We start from the raw sequence: 19,392 nt of genomic DNA, 5'->3' as shown, positions 1-19,392 counted from the left end.
CAGTTTCACGGGGTAGGAATATAGAAATAGACAGAGTAAGAAATGGACAAAATACTTTTGACAAAACACTCTTCTCGGGATTATTTTTTAGATACGTCTGCTAAATTTGATTAAAAATGAATTTTATTACTAAAATGTAAAATGTTGAAAAAAATGACTAATGAGATTAAGAAGAAATAAAATTATAATTTTATGTAATTAACAAAAGAATAGTTTAGTTTTACAATAAAACTGTGCAATTGGTTTGATATGATTTAATATGGCAATCGATTGTTTGTTTACTGACAAAGTAAACAATTAATAATTAATAATGTAAATCGCAAAAAAAAAAAAAACACGCAAATGAGTTGCAGAGTGTGGAGTACTAGTTAGAATGCTCCACACAGTGCGGAGCAAAGTTGCCCACTTTGCTATGGTTAAGTGCAGGGCAACTTTGCTATGATTAAGACTGCAAAAAAAATGCTAATATATCATTCAAATTATTTGATTAGTCAGTAAAATAATTATTAAACAATTAATAATTAATAATTTAGTAAATAAAAATTTAAATCAAAACAAAAGGGAAAAAATGAAAGAAATACTCCGTACAGCGCGGAGTACTTGTTGGAGTTGCTCCGCACAATTTTATTTTTTTTCTTTTAGGTTTTTTTTCTTTTGGATTGAAATTATTATTTATTATTAATTATTTATGTCATGAGTCATACCTCTATCTCTGAATTTTACAGCTTCACCAGGTATACATTTTTTTTTATTTTTTTGCATACCACTGGTGGTAAACTAATCTATTCCCACACATTACTATGTACTTATAAATTTCAAACTAATCTATTCCAATATATTTTATTTTAGAATGTACTTAAATATAACTTGTCATGCTTCACCGATTTTATCTAATTTTTTTCAACTTTAAATCATTTCATTTCTCTTGCACACAAGAGCGATTTTTTTCCTTTTTAGTGCTCCAAATAGTGCGGAGCAATTTCAGCAAGTCCTCCATACTCTTGCAAAGCAAATTTTTTTCCCTTTTCTTTTGGAATTTTTTTCCCTTTTTTTATTGAAATTATTGTTTACTAAATAATTAATTATTATTGATTGTTTACTGTCGTGAGTTGCTTGTCATACCTTCACCATACTGGTATACATATCTTTTTTCTATCCCATACCTTACAGATTTTATCATATCAAACTAATCCATTACTCTGTATTTATATACTTACACATTTCATCATACACAGACTAATCTATTTCCATACATTATATTCTAGAATGTACTTTTATATAATATACTTGATAAAAAAAATTTCAGGTTAATCAATCAACTGATTGACTTAGCATTACTTCACCGATTTTATCTATTTTTTAAAAAAAAATTTGACAAATTATATTATATCTATTTAAACCATTTCATTTCCCTTCTAAGATTACCATCCTCATAAATCTTATGCTCTAATCCGACTGCATTTGATATATTATTTAATTTAGGTTTAGATTAGATAAAATGGAAGAAGAATACAAATTCATACCAGGAATTGTCTCAAACAACGAGAAGTGGAAAGTCAAGGTTATTGTTATCGAAAAACAATCACCAAAACCTTCTAAACAAGGCAATGGAAGATATCAATATCTGGTGTTGATGGATACTCAGGTAACTCTTCTTATTGTTAGTTATAAAAGTTGGCTTCAACTTCAAAATTAAAACTATTAAGACTTCTCATTCATAAATAATCAGATAACTAAGAAATTTCTCATCATTATTCATTTTCATTTTCTAGGGAAATACTATCCAAGCTACCTTATATGATTCCAATGTCAGTGCTTTCAAGAATCAGCTTGTTTTGGGGAAAACATATGCCATTTCAAAAGCTTATGTGAAGAATAATACGGGAAACTACAAATATTCGATATGATCTTATCACTAAATTATATCTGGACAAACTCGTCTTGTTGAACTGATAAAGATAATTTGAAATTTGTTTTTTCAACATAGCAGCTGACAGTTTTTCATGAAGCAGAACAATATATGGATACATATGCTGATATAAGTAAGAAATGCATATTTTTTGTTATTCCATGATATGTTATCTTGAATTATTCAATTATTTATTAGTCATTATATTTAGAAAAATAAGCAGAGAGTCATTTTAAAATTTATAATTTCAGATATATTCGCGATTACAATTGATATGACGCCTAAATGAATGATTCAATCAAAAGATGGTAACCAAACATGGGTTCAGGATGTATTGCTTCTAGACAAAAATTTCAAAACAATGATGCTCACACATTGGGATTCTTTTGCTGATAGAGAATGTATAGTAATAACGGAGAATATTGAGAAAAAACCAGTCATCTTTGCAACACATTTCAGAGTTACGTCTTCTTTTGGTATGTGTTATGTGTTTAGTTGCTACATGATATCAGCATATAATACAACATATATATGTGATAGTTTGCACATGCATGCAGGTTTGAAATTGTCCACAAAAGTCTGTACTATTTATTCATAAATACATCTTTCATCGAAGTAAAAGAAATGATGGAATGGTATGTAGAATAAATTAATTTTATTTTATTATTCTTTTTTCCTATTCCCTCGCCACTATCCATGTTTACTAATTTTGTTCTAAATGTCTTGATGTTATTTCACCTTATTTACTACATTTACTAGGGTAAAAGAAAATTCAATGAAAATAGATGATTTGATACTGAAAAAACCATACATGAAAAGAAGACCCACAAATCTTTCTCCACTTATGCGAAGTAAATTCACTCCTATTTAGAATCTTCAAGAATGTCTCTTAGTGGTAATGGTATTTATGACAAGTTTTATATATACTTATAAAAAATTGCACATACATATTTCTTATTTCAGTTTTGACACCCTCTGTTTTGACACAGCAGAAGTTTTATTGGGTAAATGGCACAGCAATTACAGACAAAATTGATAACAAATTTTGGTACATGACTTGCAACAACTGTTATAGACAATCAAATGCTGATTCTGGAGAAACTTATCTTTGTATTTTTTGCAAGAATCCAAACTCTAAATCTATTCCTCAGTATATTTTACTTTATTATATGGATATATATACCTTCTTTAATTGTCTTGATCATTTGTGGGTGTATGCCAAATACATTTTAGGGCTCGAGCGTATGTGCAGTTGTCGGATGTCACAGGCTCGCTTAATGCAAGCGTAATTGGTAAACAGTCGAGAAGCTCTTATTTACAAGTGCACAATCTTTGATGGAGCAAACCAATTTGGTAAGAATTTTAATGTAACGTCAACATTTTGCAGAGCTAAAACATGTTGCTCAAGCAATATTAATTGATGAATCAACATTAACGTACAAGATTCACAAAAAGCATACTTTGAATATGTCATCAAGAAAATGCAAAATACTCAACGAGCATTCTACCTAAAAGCATTCCAAACTGAGTCTAATTCATCAAGCTATAGATTTGACATTATCTCTATGACAGATCTAGAAAATCTAGACCAGACAAGTCCAAGAAAAAAAATCAAGCAAATGTTGATGTTAAATCACGCGGGAAAGGTATCTACATACACTCTTTAGATTCTAAAGAGAATTTGTCGCCTCCAGCCAAGAGAGCCCTCTTCAGATCATCGGATGAAGGGAATGTTCTATATGATGAAAACAGCAGTTTGGATGTGTTTTGCACAGATCTTTTGGTTCCAAAACAAAAGATAGATTAAAAAAACCATGATTGAAGTGTTTATTTTGCTATTTTTGATCAGGATTAGTCTTGACTTCTCTTTTCCTCGTTAGTAATTTTGTTTGGAAAGTGCCAAGCACATTGTTCTTGACAAATGATGTCTGTAAACTGATACTTACATCATTTCTTTTATATGGTTGGATAGCAAAGTAGTAATTTCATAAATGTCAACAACAGTAATGAAAAATGTCAACAACACTAATGAAGACGTTTCTATTTTCTAAGGCATTTCTATTTTTGTTGTCGAATTAGTCTTGACTTTTGTTTTCTCCGTTAGTATAATTTATTTAAAAATTGCCAAGCACATTCTTGTTGACAAATGATGTATATAGGCTAATACTTACATCATTTATGTTTCAACTCTATTGTATGGTTGGATAACAAATTAGGTAATTTCACAAAAAAAGACTTCTAAGGTATTTCTATTTTCTGTCTTTCATTTACTTTCAATTAATCCTGAATTCCAAAAAATTCCAAAGACTAAAATATGAAATTTCTAATTTTCCTAGTTACAAAAATAAGAGGTTAATGACAATTCATCGACCAAATATATGTCTACACCCATAAAATACTAATCAAAGAACAGAATTTCTCACCATATAAATATTCCTATTATTCTTTCTTTTTATATTATAGCAATGTATATATATATATATATATATCAAAAACAAGAAGTAAAAATAATTTCAGATTAATAAAAAACTTACTTATTACATAGCAATCATTCTCAACATTGAGGAAGTATATTTAAATTATCATTTACATCACAATTACAATTACTATCACGATTTATGGGGATTTAAAAAAATATTCATTGTAACAAATGTCAGCCACAATTTTCCGTCTATATATACTCATTCTCTCCAAATCAACTGTTTATAATGGATATTTTAGAAGAAAGCATTCTATGTATTTGAGGAGAAAAAGCCTACAGTTTGGCCTACATACAAATTTTTTTCGTTAGACTAAACTAATAATGAATATAGAAATCGAAATTAAAAGAAAAATTCAATATAGTAGTAAATAATAAACAATTTAAATGTTTTAAATACTTACCCATTATTTGTGCAAGACAAATGAGATATAATCTCCGATTTAAGCCGCTTGTTTCTGTGCTTTCTTAAATCAGGTCTGATGGAACAAAATTCAAAATTCGTCAATAACATTTGAAAGTATTTCATATATTGTATGTACTTGTTTCCTAATTTCTGTTGGTGTGTGGACATCATTACTGCAATCATATATCTAAAATTTTCACTGACAAAAATCAACAACAAGAAGATAACAATTATAATCGGTTAAATACGAACATGAAATTAATAAATAATTGTATGCTATCCATGGACGACTGTGCTCCGACAAATTGCCACTTATGTAATTTTTTAATACAGTCAAATCCATCTGACGATGATCTGCACTAGAACTTCCTTCTTTTAAAGTTCTTTGCCACATCAATTGGTGATTGCATTCAGCTTCAAAATTGAAGTCCAAAATTCCATGTTATTTAGAGAGGAGAGTAGAATCTTCTTTAATCAATCGCCTCAATAACTTCAACCCCATCTCTATAGTCTAATACAATAAATAGATATAAATTATATGTCAAATGTAAATTAAATTTAATTATAATTTGTGAGCTTCACTAACCGCAATACTGATATCTTTGTCTTCAAGTATATTGTATAGTGTCTCTTCCATACATATTGCCTTCAACATCCCAATATGTACTGTAGATCATAGTTTATATCAAAGTGAAATAAATACAATATAACTAATAAGTTAGAATTAGGCTTTTTACCTCGATGTATTCACCACCATCCATTGATGAACTGATAAATACCTCTCCATAGAATAATCTTCGAGAGGAAAACCTGAAGACTTTATCTTCCTATTATACATCTCTTCTATTGACATTTCAGTTTGAAGAGTTTGTTCGGATGTTACTTTCTTGCCACGAATTTTACTGTTGGAGTCAGGAATATCTTCCTTTAAACAACCAACAATAACTTTCATATCACTCATTCTATTCAGCATGTTGTTGTTCCGTTCTTCAAAGTAAGATCTCATCGAAGTTAAACTGTTGTCCACGTAAGATTGCATTTCCTGATGGTGACCTTCCTGCCATTTTTGTTGTTGCTGAAAAAATTATTTCTGATTGTCAACAATTGCTTGATAATTACTTATTGTCTTCTTGATTGTTCAGTCATCTGTTGACCAAAAAAATCCTGGCAGAAAGCTTTACAATCCATATATGCAGATTGCATACCAGATTGATAAGCAGAGTGCAACTATTGATATTGATGTTCATGCCATTTTTGTTGTTCTTCAAACATTCCCTTCTGATTTTCAAGATATTCACCCTGTTGTTTTCTTGATCCTTCCACCATGTGTGCCTTCAAGTCATCATACTGACCAGATACATATTGTCTATGTGTAGTGAACATTTCTTCCATCTATTCTTTTGTGACATAATTACAGTCAACAATAGAAGTATAATTAGGCTCTACTCCAACTCTGGAAGTACCAGCATCATCAGCATTAATTGTTTGCTTGCTATGTGGAATTTGTGGTACAATGTTGCCAAGCTCTCCACCAGCAATGCTGTCTAATATAGCGTGTTTATTATCGAACGGTAACGATAGAGTTGTGTACCACAATGTCTGCAATTCTTCTTCTATTGGTTGCAATACCGCAAGGACTCGAATCTATAAACATAATAAAATATTAGAATTCTATACTATAGTATAGTAGAATAATTAGATGTATAAATTATCATATAATTACCATACCTCGTGTGTAGACAAATATTGTTTTACAATTGTCTGTCAATATTTGTCTCGCTTCCATTTGTGCATTCTTGGAATTTGTAATGTCTTGTATCTCCTTCGTCCAAATTTCTTTCCAATCTTAGGAAATACTTCGTATATCCAAAACTGCAAATTGAAATTGAAGGTAAATATTAAATATATACAATATTAAACTAAACAAAAGATAAAAATTTAGTAAAAAATAAATGCCTGAAAAGCAAGAGGATATCCATGTAGTGAATATTTACACTCCCTTTGCTCAGCTTGTTGCATTCTTAGTATTCTTTCAAAGTGTGATTGTTGCAATGAATTCAACAAAACAAAATATACCTTCTGACCCCATGGATACAAAAGAAAATCGTCAAATTGTTCAACCATACCAAGCATTCTATAATCAATATGTCTTTCAGTTAGTTTGAGAACACACTCTATCAATATAACCAATCTAAGTTTGAATTTATCTTCTTGATCTTCACATGAATTAAAGGCATCATGGAGCATTCTCATAGAAATCCTTTTCACACCATTGAAATACTTGTTTCTAAGCCGAGGATTACTATAGTCAAGATTAATAGATGGTTCGTAACAAGGTAGTCCAGTGATTAAGCAGAATTCTTGCATTCCAAAACAGGTAAGATGGTCATCAAATCTTACCCACACTTCATTGTTTTTACCGGAATTGACAATCTTCATTATAAATTCATGTTTCAACTTGCTACTAAATTGTTGCTCTTCGTCTCTATACATAAATCAATATAGAAATTCATGAAAATTACTGCACATTAATTATGCTTGTTCGTCTGCTTGTAACAATTCTATCAAATCTCTAACATGTTAATGATTTGGATATTGACAAATAGTAGTACAGAACCATTGGTCTTGAGACAAGACATAATCTATAGACATCTGCATGAAATAACAAAACTTATTTACAAACTAATATTTGGATTACAAATAAAAATTAAAACATGTCTTATACAAATATTTTCCACTTTATCCACATAACTAATTAATAGATAAATGTTTACTGCTATAAAATAATTTACCTCAGCATATATAGTTCTAGATAATCACATGAGATTTGGAGGGATTGGTTGATTTTAAAGAGAAATCAATTAAACTATAAGCAAATATATCAAAAGTGTTCTAATTAGGGATAAGCATTTTAGTTACATATATAAGATTATCTAAACAAAATATTCAAATTATTTTTGGTATTCAAATTATTTTTGGTTTTATGTTAATTGAAGTATCTTTTAACAATAAATAATATAAATCAAGATAACATAGTTTTAGTTGTATCAAGTCAATAGTTAATTATATTTTTGCTCCATTTTACAAAGAAACCAGAAATTATCAATACGAGGGTCAACTCTTGCAATCAATAAATACAAGCAAGGTGTCATCATAGCCCAAATTCCTAGAAAACTCTGAATTCATGAAGGTTTTGTGCTTATATTCATACTGGTAAACGATACAAAACTTTTCTACTGTAAATCAAGCTTTATTCAACCTAACATACTAAACAAAACAAAATATTGATGTTTTAAAATAAAATAAAAAAGACAGTATAAACTCAAAAAATTATAAATCAAAATTCAGTTACATCATGTTAACACAACAAAAATCTCAAAAATCTATAGAAAATAAATTTTTCACATTCACAGCAGGAAAACAAATTAATTACAACAAAAATAAAAAAGAAAAAATCTTGAAAACTAAAAAATTACTTTGTAATTTGTTTTCTTGAGATTTTGGGATGAAAGATGAAAAGCCCAACTGCAACAATACTGCTGAAAGAAAAATAAACTTCAGTAAAGAAATGAAACGAAAGGAAAAAAGACCTTTTTTTTGTTTTTTTCCTCTTTTATTCACGTGAAACAACTTTTCAGAAGTTTCACGTGAATTTCTTGACTTTGCCACCCATGTGAAACAAAAAATTTGCTTGCAATAATTGGTTTTATAAATCATTACTATTTCATTTATTTTTTCAGATTTGTTGTTATATATAGAATATCTTAAAAAAATAATTAATAGTAATTAATGCATTTAGTCTAATTACTAATTTATAAATAAAAATAATAATTTAAATGTGCGATATGTGTGCGAAGTGCGGACACTCCACACCGCATGTCACAAATTTTTTTTAAAAAAATTAATAATTAAAATAAATACATTAATTATTATTAATGATTTTTTTTTAAAAAAAATCTATAGATAACAATGGAACACTCCGCACAACAATTTCAAAGAAGGGGATATTAATAGTGCCATGGCATTGATTTCACAAATGGAGGCTCTAGAGTACCACCCGAATTCAATATCTTACACTTGCTCGATAACAGCTCTTCGAAGTATTTCTAGGACATTATTTTTGATGAAATTATACTTTCGAATTGTAGACCAGGAATTCAATGCATTGTTCAAAAGTTGTTTGAGAAAATACCTCTTACAACTTGCAGAAAAAATCTCGAGATTATTAGATGATTTAGGTTTGGTAAGGAATCGCAAAATATTAATACTTATTGACTATTATGTTCACACGAATAAGGTAAAGGATACTTGGTTAGTTATTTCTCAGATGAAGAAGAAAGAGTACCAGCTAGATTCTTTTGTGTACAGTAAGATTATTGTAGTTTATAAAGACGGATGTGGAGGAAAGCAATGTGTGCGGAGTAACTCCACGCTTTGTGGGAGCAACTCCGAACTTTGCTCACATGAAGTGTCGAGCAATTTTTTTTAAATATCCACAATAAAATTAGCAAAACTAAATATTCGGTATTCCAACAAAAATGAATTCACCAAATTAACATCAACATCACACTATTCCAACAAAAATGAATTAACATCAATTTACCCAACTAACATTAGGCAATACTTTCTAGGAAAATAATTAGCTGTGCGGAAGTTGTGCTTTTGTTGGGATTTTGACTTTCTTTTGCGAATGCATTTCATAGCATTTCTAGGATGAATTTAAAGTTTTTGTTAATTATTTTAAATTTTCGGTATGATATTTCTTAACATTCTGCTCGATTATGTTTTTAATTTGATTGCATATTATTGGCAATTTGGATTTTAGATTGAACTTGGTTTCATTACATATTACGATCAACATGTTGCTTTTGTGAATGAAGCTAGATAAATGTTTAAGAGATGCTTAAGAGAGAGGAGAAGGCTATTGATTATAATGTTTGCTGTAAGTACGGTATGCTCCATATACGGTATGATGCAAATACGGTGTGCTCTAAATACGATATGCTGTAAATACAACATGCTGCATATACGGTAAAATGCAAATACGGCATGTAAAGTACATATACGGTATGAATGAATTCGGTTTAATTCACTACAATAAATTTCAATATCGTATATCCTGTCTACTGTATTTGCAGCTTACCGTATATGCTGTCTACCGTATTTGCATCTTACCGTATATACAGACAATTTATCGTATTTACAGCTTACCGTATATGCTACCTACCATATTTGCAGCTTACCGTATATATCAGTTTTTGCACTTATAAATACCGAGGACTTACCAAACCGAATGTTAAAAAAAAATTCCGGATTTTTTTTTTCAACATAAACGTAAAATAAATATTAAAATATATGAACGACAAAATATAAAACGCATATAAATATACAAGTCGATTTATAATTTTTTGCTCAATCTTCAATTTTTCAATATTGAATTACACAAAATTTAGAAATATAATCTTCTCATTCAACTCAATCATATCAACACTATCAAAGAATACATGCGCAATAGTTTGTATAACCTTGTATATTTCTTATTCATGAAATATAGAAGCATATTTTTTCTAGATAAAACAATACTATTGCAATTGTAAAAATAATTTTCAATCTTTTTCTTATATCATAGAAATATTTCTAGATATTACTTCAAAAACTTTCCAAAAAACTAAAATTCATACACTAATAAAAATACGATAAATACAAAATTCGTACAACGCACGTGATAGTGACTAGTTATTATAATAATCATCTCTCTCCCTATGTCTCTTGCTTGCTCTATATATTTTCAAACTCAACTTAATTTTCATCAACAAAGCGAGCTAATTGATTTCCATAAAAATTTTCCAGTTTTTATTATTTATAATTTTATGGAGAAGAAGACATTCGTCACTTTCTTCTATCTCATATCTTTTATTGTTTGCACTGGTTGAGATATCCTTACTCTTACTGCATTAAATCTTCTTAAACTTCCCGAAAAGTTGCTTTTTTTGTTGGCACTTATGATTTGTTTTTGTTCAATGATATATGATTCCAGAATTAGTTTACGATGTCCAATTACTTGGAGAAGAATTGGTTGACAGGGCGAAACCTTTTGTTTTCGAGGATTCATATGCAGATGCTGGAAACCTGCCATGTTCTACAGCCAGTTTTTGGAAGCAACCATATGGAATCACTTTCCCTGGGAGACCATCTGGAAGATATTCCGATGGCTGCGTTCTCATATACCGTTGGAGAAATTTCACCGAATTGGAGTAGAGATCACAAAATATAAATCGGAAACGCCCATAACAAGATAATCACGAACTTGTATCAACAAATATTTTGAACACGATATCGTTGTCCTCAAACGATATTTGCCCCTTCTCCTATAAATTTGAGATGCTTCAAAGGTTGTTGACAAATGGTTTAGAGGATTATAACAAGCCTTACAAGGATTTAAGCACCAAAGCACAAGTGCAAATCCTAGAGAACTTGAAGAACACAAATGATGAATATGAATATAGCTTTTTTAAAGACTTTGACTTTGGAAGTAATATAAAACCTTGATATTTTTGTGATGATTTTTGCCTTCAACATGGATCCAATATATATAGGCATACACCACATTCACGAAATGGTACCAAACTTTAAGTGAAAAGTCACCAAATTTAAATTTACAACCGGAGAAAACGGCCTCCAACGGTAAAAAACATTGTACCATGGGACCACATGGTACAAAACCATGCGGTCGCATGGCCCTATGTCGAGAACAAATGGTCTCGACATATGGCCATGCGACCGCATGACTTTACTCCATGCAGTCACATGGACCACTTTTTCTTTTTTTAAATTGTTGTTGGTTTTGAACAACATAATCACAGCAATCCCCTACTTGTTTAAAATTAACAAGTCTCATATTCATGATATATGATACTCATGTATAAGAATTAGTTATCTTTCGATTTGAATCTAACTATAGTGTAATTCAAGCAAAGTATAGTCAGAATCAAAGTTAGCGTGTAGCTTTGAACCAGTTATTTCATATAACAATACCGGTAAAAACATGCACATGAGTACCACGTGTTCTCAAGTTCCTCATAACTCACTTAGCGCTTTTATGGCCTTGCGCTTATCCTTTTCAACAATCTTTTAAGAGAGAAACTCCAACTCTCTATTAAGGCAGCACCACCTTAAAAATTGTTTAAGTGAAGTTTTTTAAGTACCTTTGTTACCTTTAGAGGAACTTGTGTTTTAACACCGAACTTCATTAAGAGCTTAAAGCTCATGCCTCATTTCAGTAACAACCAGCATTAATATAATTAGGATAGGATTATTGAGAATTTTTTTAATAATGCTGCAACTATTCACATATCGAATGACTTGTTATTACCCTTTAAACCCGTAAATTACCTTTTGAGTAATGACAGGTAGAGTTGCTGTCATTGGTGAACCTTTTTAGTTAGGGAGTTTCAACCCCATCCTATTCGAAGTAGATGCTACTAAGTCTCTGTTTAGAGGTTAGTAAAAGGGGCCGCCAAATTCTTAATTGACCTTACATAATTTAGGGAAATTATTTCATCCTTGATTAACTTCCTTATATAGTCATGTCTAAGACTCATGTGTCTAGACCTTCCGTTGTATACCTCATTATATGCTTTTGCTAATGTGGCTTGACTATCACACATAATATGTATTGAATAAATATTCTTCGATCCCAAAGGTATCTCATAAAGGAGATTCTTAAGCCAGTCAGCCTCTTTCTCGATATCTGATAGGGTTACAAATTCAGATTCCATTGTCGAGTGTGTTATGTATGTTTGTTTCTTTGATTTCTAAGAAACAACACCTCCTCCAAGAGTGAACACCCAGCCCATAGTGGATTTACTCTCATCCGCACTAGATATCCAACTAGCGTCGATAAATCCTTCCAATACCGTCGGGAATTTAGTATATTGCATGCCCAGGTTCTTGGTTTTCTTTAAGTATCCAAGAACTCTTCCAATGGCCTTCCAATTATTATTACTCGGATTGCTAGTTAACCTACTAAGTTTACTTATAGCATAGGCTATGTCTAGTCTTGTGATTGAATTGCATACATAAAACTTCCGATTGCACTAGTATATTCCAATTGAGCAATCGCTCTTCCATCATTCTTTACAAGCTTTGAACTTAGATCAACCGGGGGTACTATATTCTTTTATGTTCAAGTGTTTGAACTTATTTATCACATTCTCAATATAATGTGATTGACTTAGGTGATAAACCCCACTAGTCTTTGAGACTTTGATGCCTAAAATGGTATCCACTTGACCAAGATCTTTCATCTTGAATGTGGAAGATAGAAACCTCTTTGTTTCTTCTATACCATCCATATGATTACTCATAATCAACATGTCGTCAACATATAAACATATAAATGTTACATAATCATTGTACACTTTAGAATATAAACATCTATCTACGTTGTTATGTTTAAATCCGAATGATGTTATAGCTATGTCAAACTTCTCATGCCATTTCTTAGGTACCTGCTTCAAACCATATAAAGATTTTACTAACTTGCATACCTTATGTTCATTTCCAGGTAGAACGAACCCTTCGGGTTGCTCCATATATACCTCCTCATTGAGATCCCTATTTAAAAATGTCGTCTTGACATTTATTTGATAAACATGCAAGTCATATATTGAGGCCAATGCAAATAATATCCTAATTGATGTTATTCTAGCTACCGGTGCATAAGTGTCAAAAAAGTCGATTCCTTCCTTTTGTTAATATCCTTTAGCTACTAATCTAGTTTTGAAAGTATTTAGAGAGCCATCAACATTATATTTCCTCCTAAATACCCATTTACATCAAATAGGTTTGGATCCCGGTGGTAGATCGACAAGTTCCCAAGTTTTATTAGATATTATTGAATCCATTTCATCTTTAATTACATCTTTCCAAAAAATGCTATCACGAGAAGTCATAGCTTCTTTATAGGTTTTAGGGTCGGTTTCCACTTGTAGTACAAAAAGAACTGTTCTTACAACATTCAACTTATTTCCTTCTACTAAGTAAAAGGAGATAAGTTGATAATCAATTTCATCCAGTCCCAAAGACTTCTCAACTCGAGTTCTCTTACTTCTTCGTGGTTCACTGGACTCATCAACATCTTTAGAAGAGATTTCATCATGTGTTCCACTTGAGCTAGGGACGTTTTCAATATTTTCCTTTAATTCATTATCCGACGATAACAAATCTTCAAAGAACTCTACATCACTTGATTCGATAATCACATTGGTCTCCAAGTTTAGCAATTTATAAGATTTGCTATTATTAGCATATTCAACTAAAATACATTTAATGCCTCTTGGACCCAATTTGGTCCTATTAGGATTTGTGTTTTTGCAATAAACAAGACACCCCCACACTTTGAAGTATCCAATGTTCAGTTTTCTTCCTTTCCACAATTCATAAGGAGAAACATTTGTATGTTTAGAAGGAATCTTATTAAGTATCATACATGCACTTAATAAAGCTTCACCCCATAAATTAAACGACAACTTAGCATATCTAAGCATGATATTAATCATTTATATTAAGGTTCTATTCTTCCTTTCTGTCAAACCATTTTGTTCAGGTGTCCTAGGTGCAGAATATTGGTGAATTATGCCATATTGTTCACAATATAAATTAAATTCACTAGAAAAGTATTCACCACCTCTATCACTTCTTAAGGTCTTTTTTTCTTATTTAAGTGATTTTCAACTTCATTCTTATAAGTTTTAAACAAATCAAATGCTTCATATTTATGTTTCATCAAATAAATATAGGTATATCTTGAGCAATCATCAATAAATGTTATGAAATATCTATTTTCACTTCTTGTTATTATGCCATTTAATTCACATATATCGGAATGAATTAATTCTAATATGCTGGAAATCCTCTTAACGCTTTGATAAGACTTTTTAACCATTTTTTACTTCTACACAAGGTTTGCATTTAATGGCATCATTTTCATCATATGAAATTAAGTCACAATTTCTTATGCGTTTCATGGTACTTTTACCTATTTGACCTAATCTAGCATGCCATAAAGAAAATAAATCGATCATGTAAGCAAAATCAACTTTATTTATTTCATTGTCAATAATACAAAGTTTGACCATTTCTTCACATGAATAACCCTTTTCCAACAAATTTCTCGTTAAGTGATAATACAAGTTTATCGGACTCAAAGACACTTTTAATGCCCAATTTTCTCAAAAGATTTTTATTCACTAAGTTCCTATTCATATCCAATACATGTAGTACATTTGTGAGAGTAACATTTTTCCTAGAAGTGAAGATAATTTCTATACTTTTTTTTCCAATTACTTTGGACCGCGCCTCATTACCCATTTGGATCTCTTGGTCTCCATCCACTTCATTGTATGTCTTGAACAAAGATTTGTCATATGATATATGCACCGTGGCACAAGTATCATACCACCAGCCGGGAACCTTTCCCTTAATTGCATTTATTTCGCTCACGGTATCCACAATCTTGTCTTGTTGGATGAAATTCACTTTACCCTCGGAGTTGTTGTGTTTTCGGTATCTACAATCTTTTGTATAGTGTCCAGATTTCCCACAAACAAAGCATCCTCCTTTGGTCTTCTTCTTGAACTTATTAAGGTTCCTCAAAGGCTTTCTTTTATTGATTTTATTGGCGGTTCGAAATTTTCTACAGCATTTACTTTGGAAATGCACTCATGAGAATCACTTTTATCACGTATTCTCGACTCTTCCTCAATTTGAAGATGTTTTTGTAGTTGTTCCAAAAAATAATCTTTGGAACTATGCATTATCTTCTTCCATTATCCTTTTCAAGTTTTGGGAAGTTTGGCAATTATAGCCCCCACGTGAAAGGTCTTCGATATTTCAATTTTCACTGCCTTCAACTTATTGACAATTACTTACATTTCATGTATTTGGAGAAGAAGAGAAATATTTTCTAAACATTTAAAATCAAAATACTTAGAAATTAAAAATTTCTTTGTACCTTATTCTTTCGCTTTGTACTTATTTTCGAGCGCACCCCAAATTTCCTTTGCTGAAGTTGTGTTTGTATATAAGTCATACAAACGATCCGATAATGCGTTGAGAATGTGACCACGGTATATTAACTCATCTTCTTGGCGATTTTGTCTTTCATTCCTCACCGCTTCGGTTTCTCCATTTGTTGGTTCCGGTAGTGGTGCCAATTTCAGATCTAGGATGTAGAAGATCTTTATTGTAGTGAGAAGAAACTTCAATTTGTCTTTCCATCAAGTGTAGTTTGTTCCATCGAGCCGATCTAGCCACACCAAGTCTTGATTCATGAGTTTGATTATCACCATCGTTGTCTCGCTTTCCATTACAGAATTATCATTTGAGATTGTTGGAGAAATTTCACCGGATTGGAGTAGAGATTACAAAATATGAACCGGAAACGTCAATAACAAGATAATCATGAAATTGTATCAACGAATGGCTTGAACACTATATCATTGTCCTCAAACAATATTTGCCCCTTCTCCTATGAATTTGAAATGTTTCGAAGATTGTTGGCAAATGGTTTGTAGGATTATAACAAGCCTTGCAAGGATTTAAGCACCAAAGCACAAGTGCAAATCCTAGAGAACTTGAAAAACACAAATGATGAATATGAATATGGCTTTTTTAAAAACTTTGATATTTGATTTTGGAAGTAATATGGAATCTTGATGTTTTTGTGATGATTTTTGCCTTCAACATGGATCTAATATATATAGGCATACACCACATTCACGAAATGGTACCAAACTTTAAGCCAAAAGTTACTAAATTTAAATTTACGACGGGAGAAAACGGCCTTCAACGACAAAAAACATGGTTCACTCATGTCGAGACCATTTGGTCTTGGTATATGGCCATGCGACCGCATGGCTTTACTCCATGCGGTCGCATGGACCACTTTTTTTTTTTCTTTTTTTTTTTTTAATTGTTGTTGGTTTTGAACAATATAATCACAGCACATACTACATCAGTAAGCTCTCGTTAATAATCGTATCTAAAAGTTTTTTTTGTTTCATAGATAGCCCATATGAGATCACTTTTCCTTCGAGTGTACAATTTTCAGTACGAGAATTTGAATTCAAGTCTATTAACAATTTTTTTCAAAACCTTTATCAAAGCATAACATGCATAACATTATTTACTTTGGAAAAATTATTTGTTTAATAAGTTATTCTTTCATTTCTTTATCACTAGACTCTTTGCCAAAACATTTTAAATAAAATGTGGAAATTATATTTTTTATTTATACTTATCTCCAATATTGATATTTCTTATTTGATGGTTGGCCTTTTACATTTTTTATGAATTTATATGAATATAAAAAGGTTACAATTTTTTTTTCTCGTTTTTATTAATGAGTTAACTCCATTTCACTTTAGTTTGATTTCCTTGCAAAAGAACAAATTAAGGATTTCTTTATTAATTGGTAATTCATGAATTAGTAAAATGCCACGCCTTCTAAACTCACGCATTCAAATTTTTCTTGATAAAGTAGCAAAATTTCTATGTGGAACTATAAAAATGTACATGTTCATTCATGAACAGGATAGGACTATATTGCTCAGGGACCTTAGCATACGGTCTGGCAATAAACAAATATCTAACTTATTATTAATTTTTCATTAATCTTTCACATGTTATAATATAATTCTATGCTATAAATTCGACAGGTGACTCAACAAAATATTATGTGTATATCTTTGTTAATTCATAATTCTACTTATATACACACTTCCCCTTTTAGTTAGTATAGCGTCTTAAGCTATTTTATAAATGCAGCTTGGCATAAGATCTCCTGTAGCTTATGAATGGAAAAAAATAGAAGAGAAATGGATAGAAAATGGGATGAATTTTGCTCAAGGAGGGACAGGAGTGTTCAACACATTGGTTGACCAACAAAATATGAATTCACAAATCAATATCTTTCAACAACTCATTCAAGAAAATGTGTATACACGAAACAATCTAAGTGTTGGGAAAATAATTAGTTGCAGCAGTGATCAGAACAATATAATGCAGAAATATAAAACTTATCGATCGAGTCTCGTGACAGCACGATGTCCTAAAGTGAAATTGCCCGTCAATAATTGCTGTGACCTCCGTGGACAATCACTCCCAGGATACAACGATCGTAAACCACTTATGCAGCAATCACGAATGATTTTTCTAGAACTCTCAATTGTACTCCAGAATAGGTATAAAAACCCGAATATAAGAAATTCACAATATGAAAAGAGTGATTGATTCTATTTTCTTTTTGTGTGTCTTTTCCCAAAGCAAGATATGGGTTTATATAGGCAAGATGGTAGTAACAGTCTTCACCATGTTAATGCAGAATTTTAATGACTGAGTAGTGGGTGTTTTAATGACAGTTAGTGGGTTGTTACAAAAACAAACAGTCATAAAATACTGGCTAGTTTTACCCATTAAATAATGAAGAAAAAAATATTTGTTTTAGTCAAGGAAGCCCAAGAGCCCAAGGCCCCAAGGCCCAAATCAAGACATTTTAATATTTACGTGGGGAGTGATTCGAACCCCTGACGTCCCACACAAATGTCACATTTCCCACCACTTTGGCACTTTATCTAATTTGATTATTTCTTTCACATTTTATATTTATACCATAAATATATAACAATCCCCCACATGAAAGAAATAAGATAAATGAAAATATTACTCTGGAGTACGGTAGAAATCATGCAAGCTTAGGTGTCTATCGACTTGAACCTTGGCTTTGTATATTCTATCGAGCTTACTAACTGTAGAGTGAACTATGTCTTGAACTCTACAATTATAGTTGCAAACTGAGACAATAGAACACACACATGATTTCTAGAACAGTCATTGAGTTCTCGCGGTTGTGTTCATTTCGGCCGTGAACTTTCCCAGTTTCTTTGAGTGCTCTAGAGAATTCGCCTCAATTCTCATAGGAAGCGGCCCCACTTCCACACTCAAATAGGTGCTACTATCAAGGGTGCACTATATCTAAACACCCTCATTGAATATCAGCTATAGTAAGCAATAAGAGCATTAGCTCATCCTCTAATCAATATAGTTGGTACTACGCATCATAGGGAGGGGTTTGGAATAAATCCAATGTAGTACCCCCACAGACCACTCCAATAACTTTGTTTTCCCATTGAACCTTGACCATGGGTTCTCCAATTGCAAGGTTGGGTTTCCATTATAGGTGATCTAATACATAATAGGCTTTAGCCCCATCCCCCTCGATGTTTGTTGAATTAGCTCTCTAGTCAATCCTTTGGTTAATGGGTCAGCAATGTTATCACTTGACTTCACATAGTCAATAGCCATAATCACATCTTTAAGCAACTGACACACTGTATTGTGCCTCCTACGAATATGTCTAGACTTTTCATTATAGGATGAATTTTGAGCTTTTAAAATAGTTACTTGACTGTCACAATGGACAGAAATAGCTGGAAATGGTTTAGATCACAAAGAAACATCCATAAGAAAATTCCTTAACCAGTCAACCTTCTCACCTGCCTTATCCAAATCAATGAACTCAGATTCCATAGTAGATCT

At 31.3% G+C, this 19,392-nt stretch overlaps 1 protein-coding gene across 1 annotated transcript in view; it reads left to right on the top strand.

Moving 5' to 3' along the window:
- Positions 1-9,121: 9,121 nt before the first annotated feature.
- LOC111380989 (GDSL esterase/lipase At5g03610-like) overlaps positions 9,122-19,392 on the top strand; it is a 15,270-nt gene continuing 4,999 nt past the window's right edge. The window contains exons 1-7 of the mRNA XM_023004673.1: positions 9,122-9,215; positions 9,692-9,745; positions 10,832-11,048; positions 11,187-11,326; positions 12,240-12,293; positions 17,514-17,533; positions 17,623-17,790. Of these exons, the coding sequence (XP_022860441.1) occupies positions 9,122-9,215; positions 9,692-9,745; positions 10,832-11,048; positions 11,187-11,326; positions 12,240-12,293; positions 17,514-17,533; positions 17,623-17,790 (747 nt within the window). The remainder of the gene's footprint in view (positions 9,216-9,691; positions 9,746-10,831; positions 11,049-11,186; positions 11,327-12,239; positions 12,294-17,513; positions 17,534-17,622; positions 17,791-19,392) is intronic.

This window comes from Olea europaea, unplaced genomic scaffold (assembly GCF_002742605.1).
Source record: "Olea europaea var. sylvestris unplaced genomic scaffold, O_europaea_v1 scaffold224, whole genome shotgun sequence".
Lineage (NCBI taxonomy): Eukaryota > Viridiplantae > Streptophyta > Magnoliopsida > Lamiales > Oleaceae > Olea > Olea europaea.
Note: the sequence above shows the minus strand (reverse complement) of the source record. Positions and strands in the feature narration are given on the sequence as shown.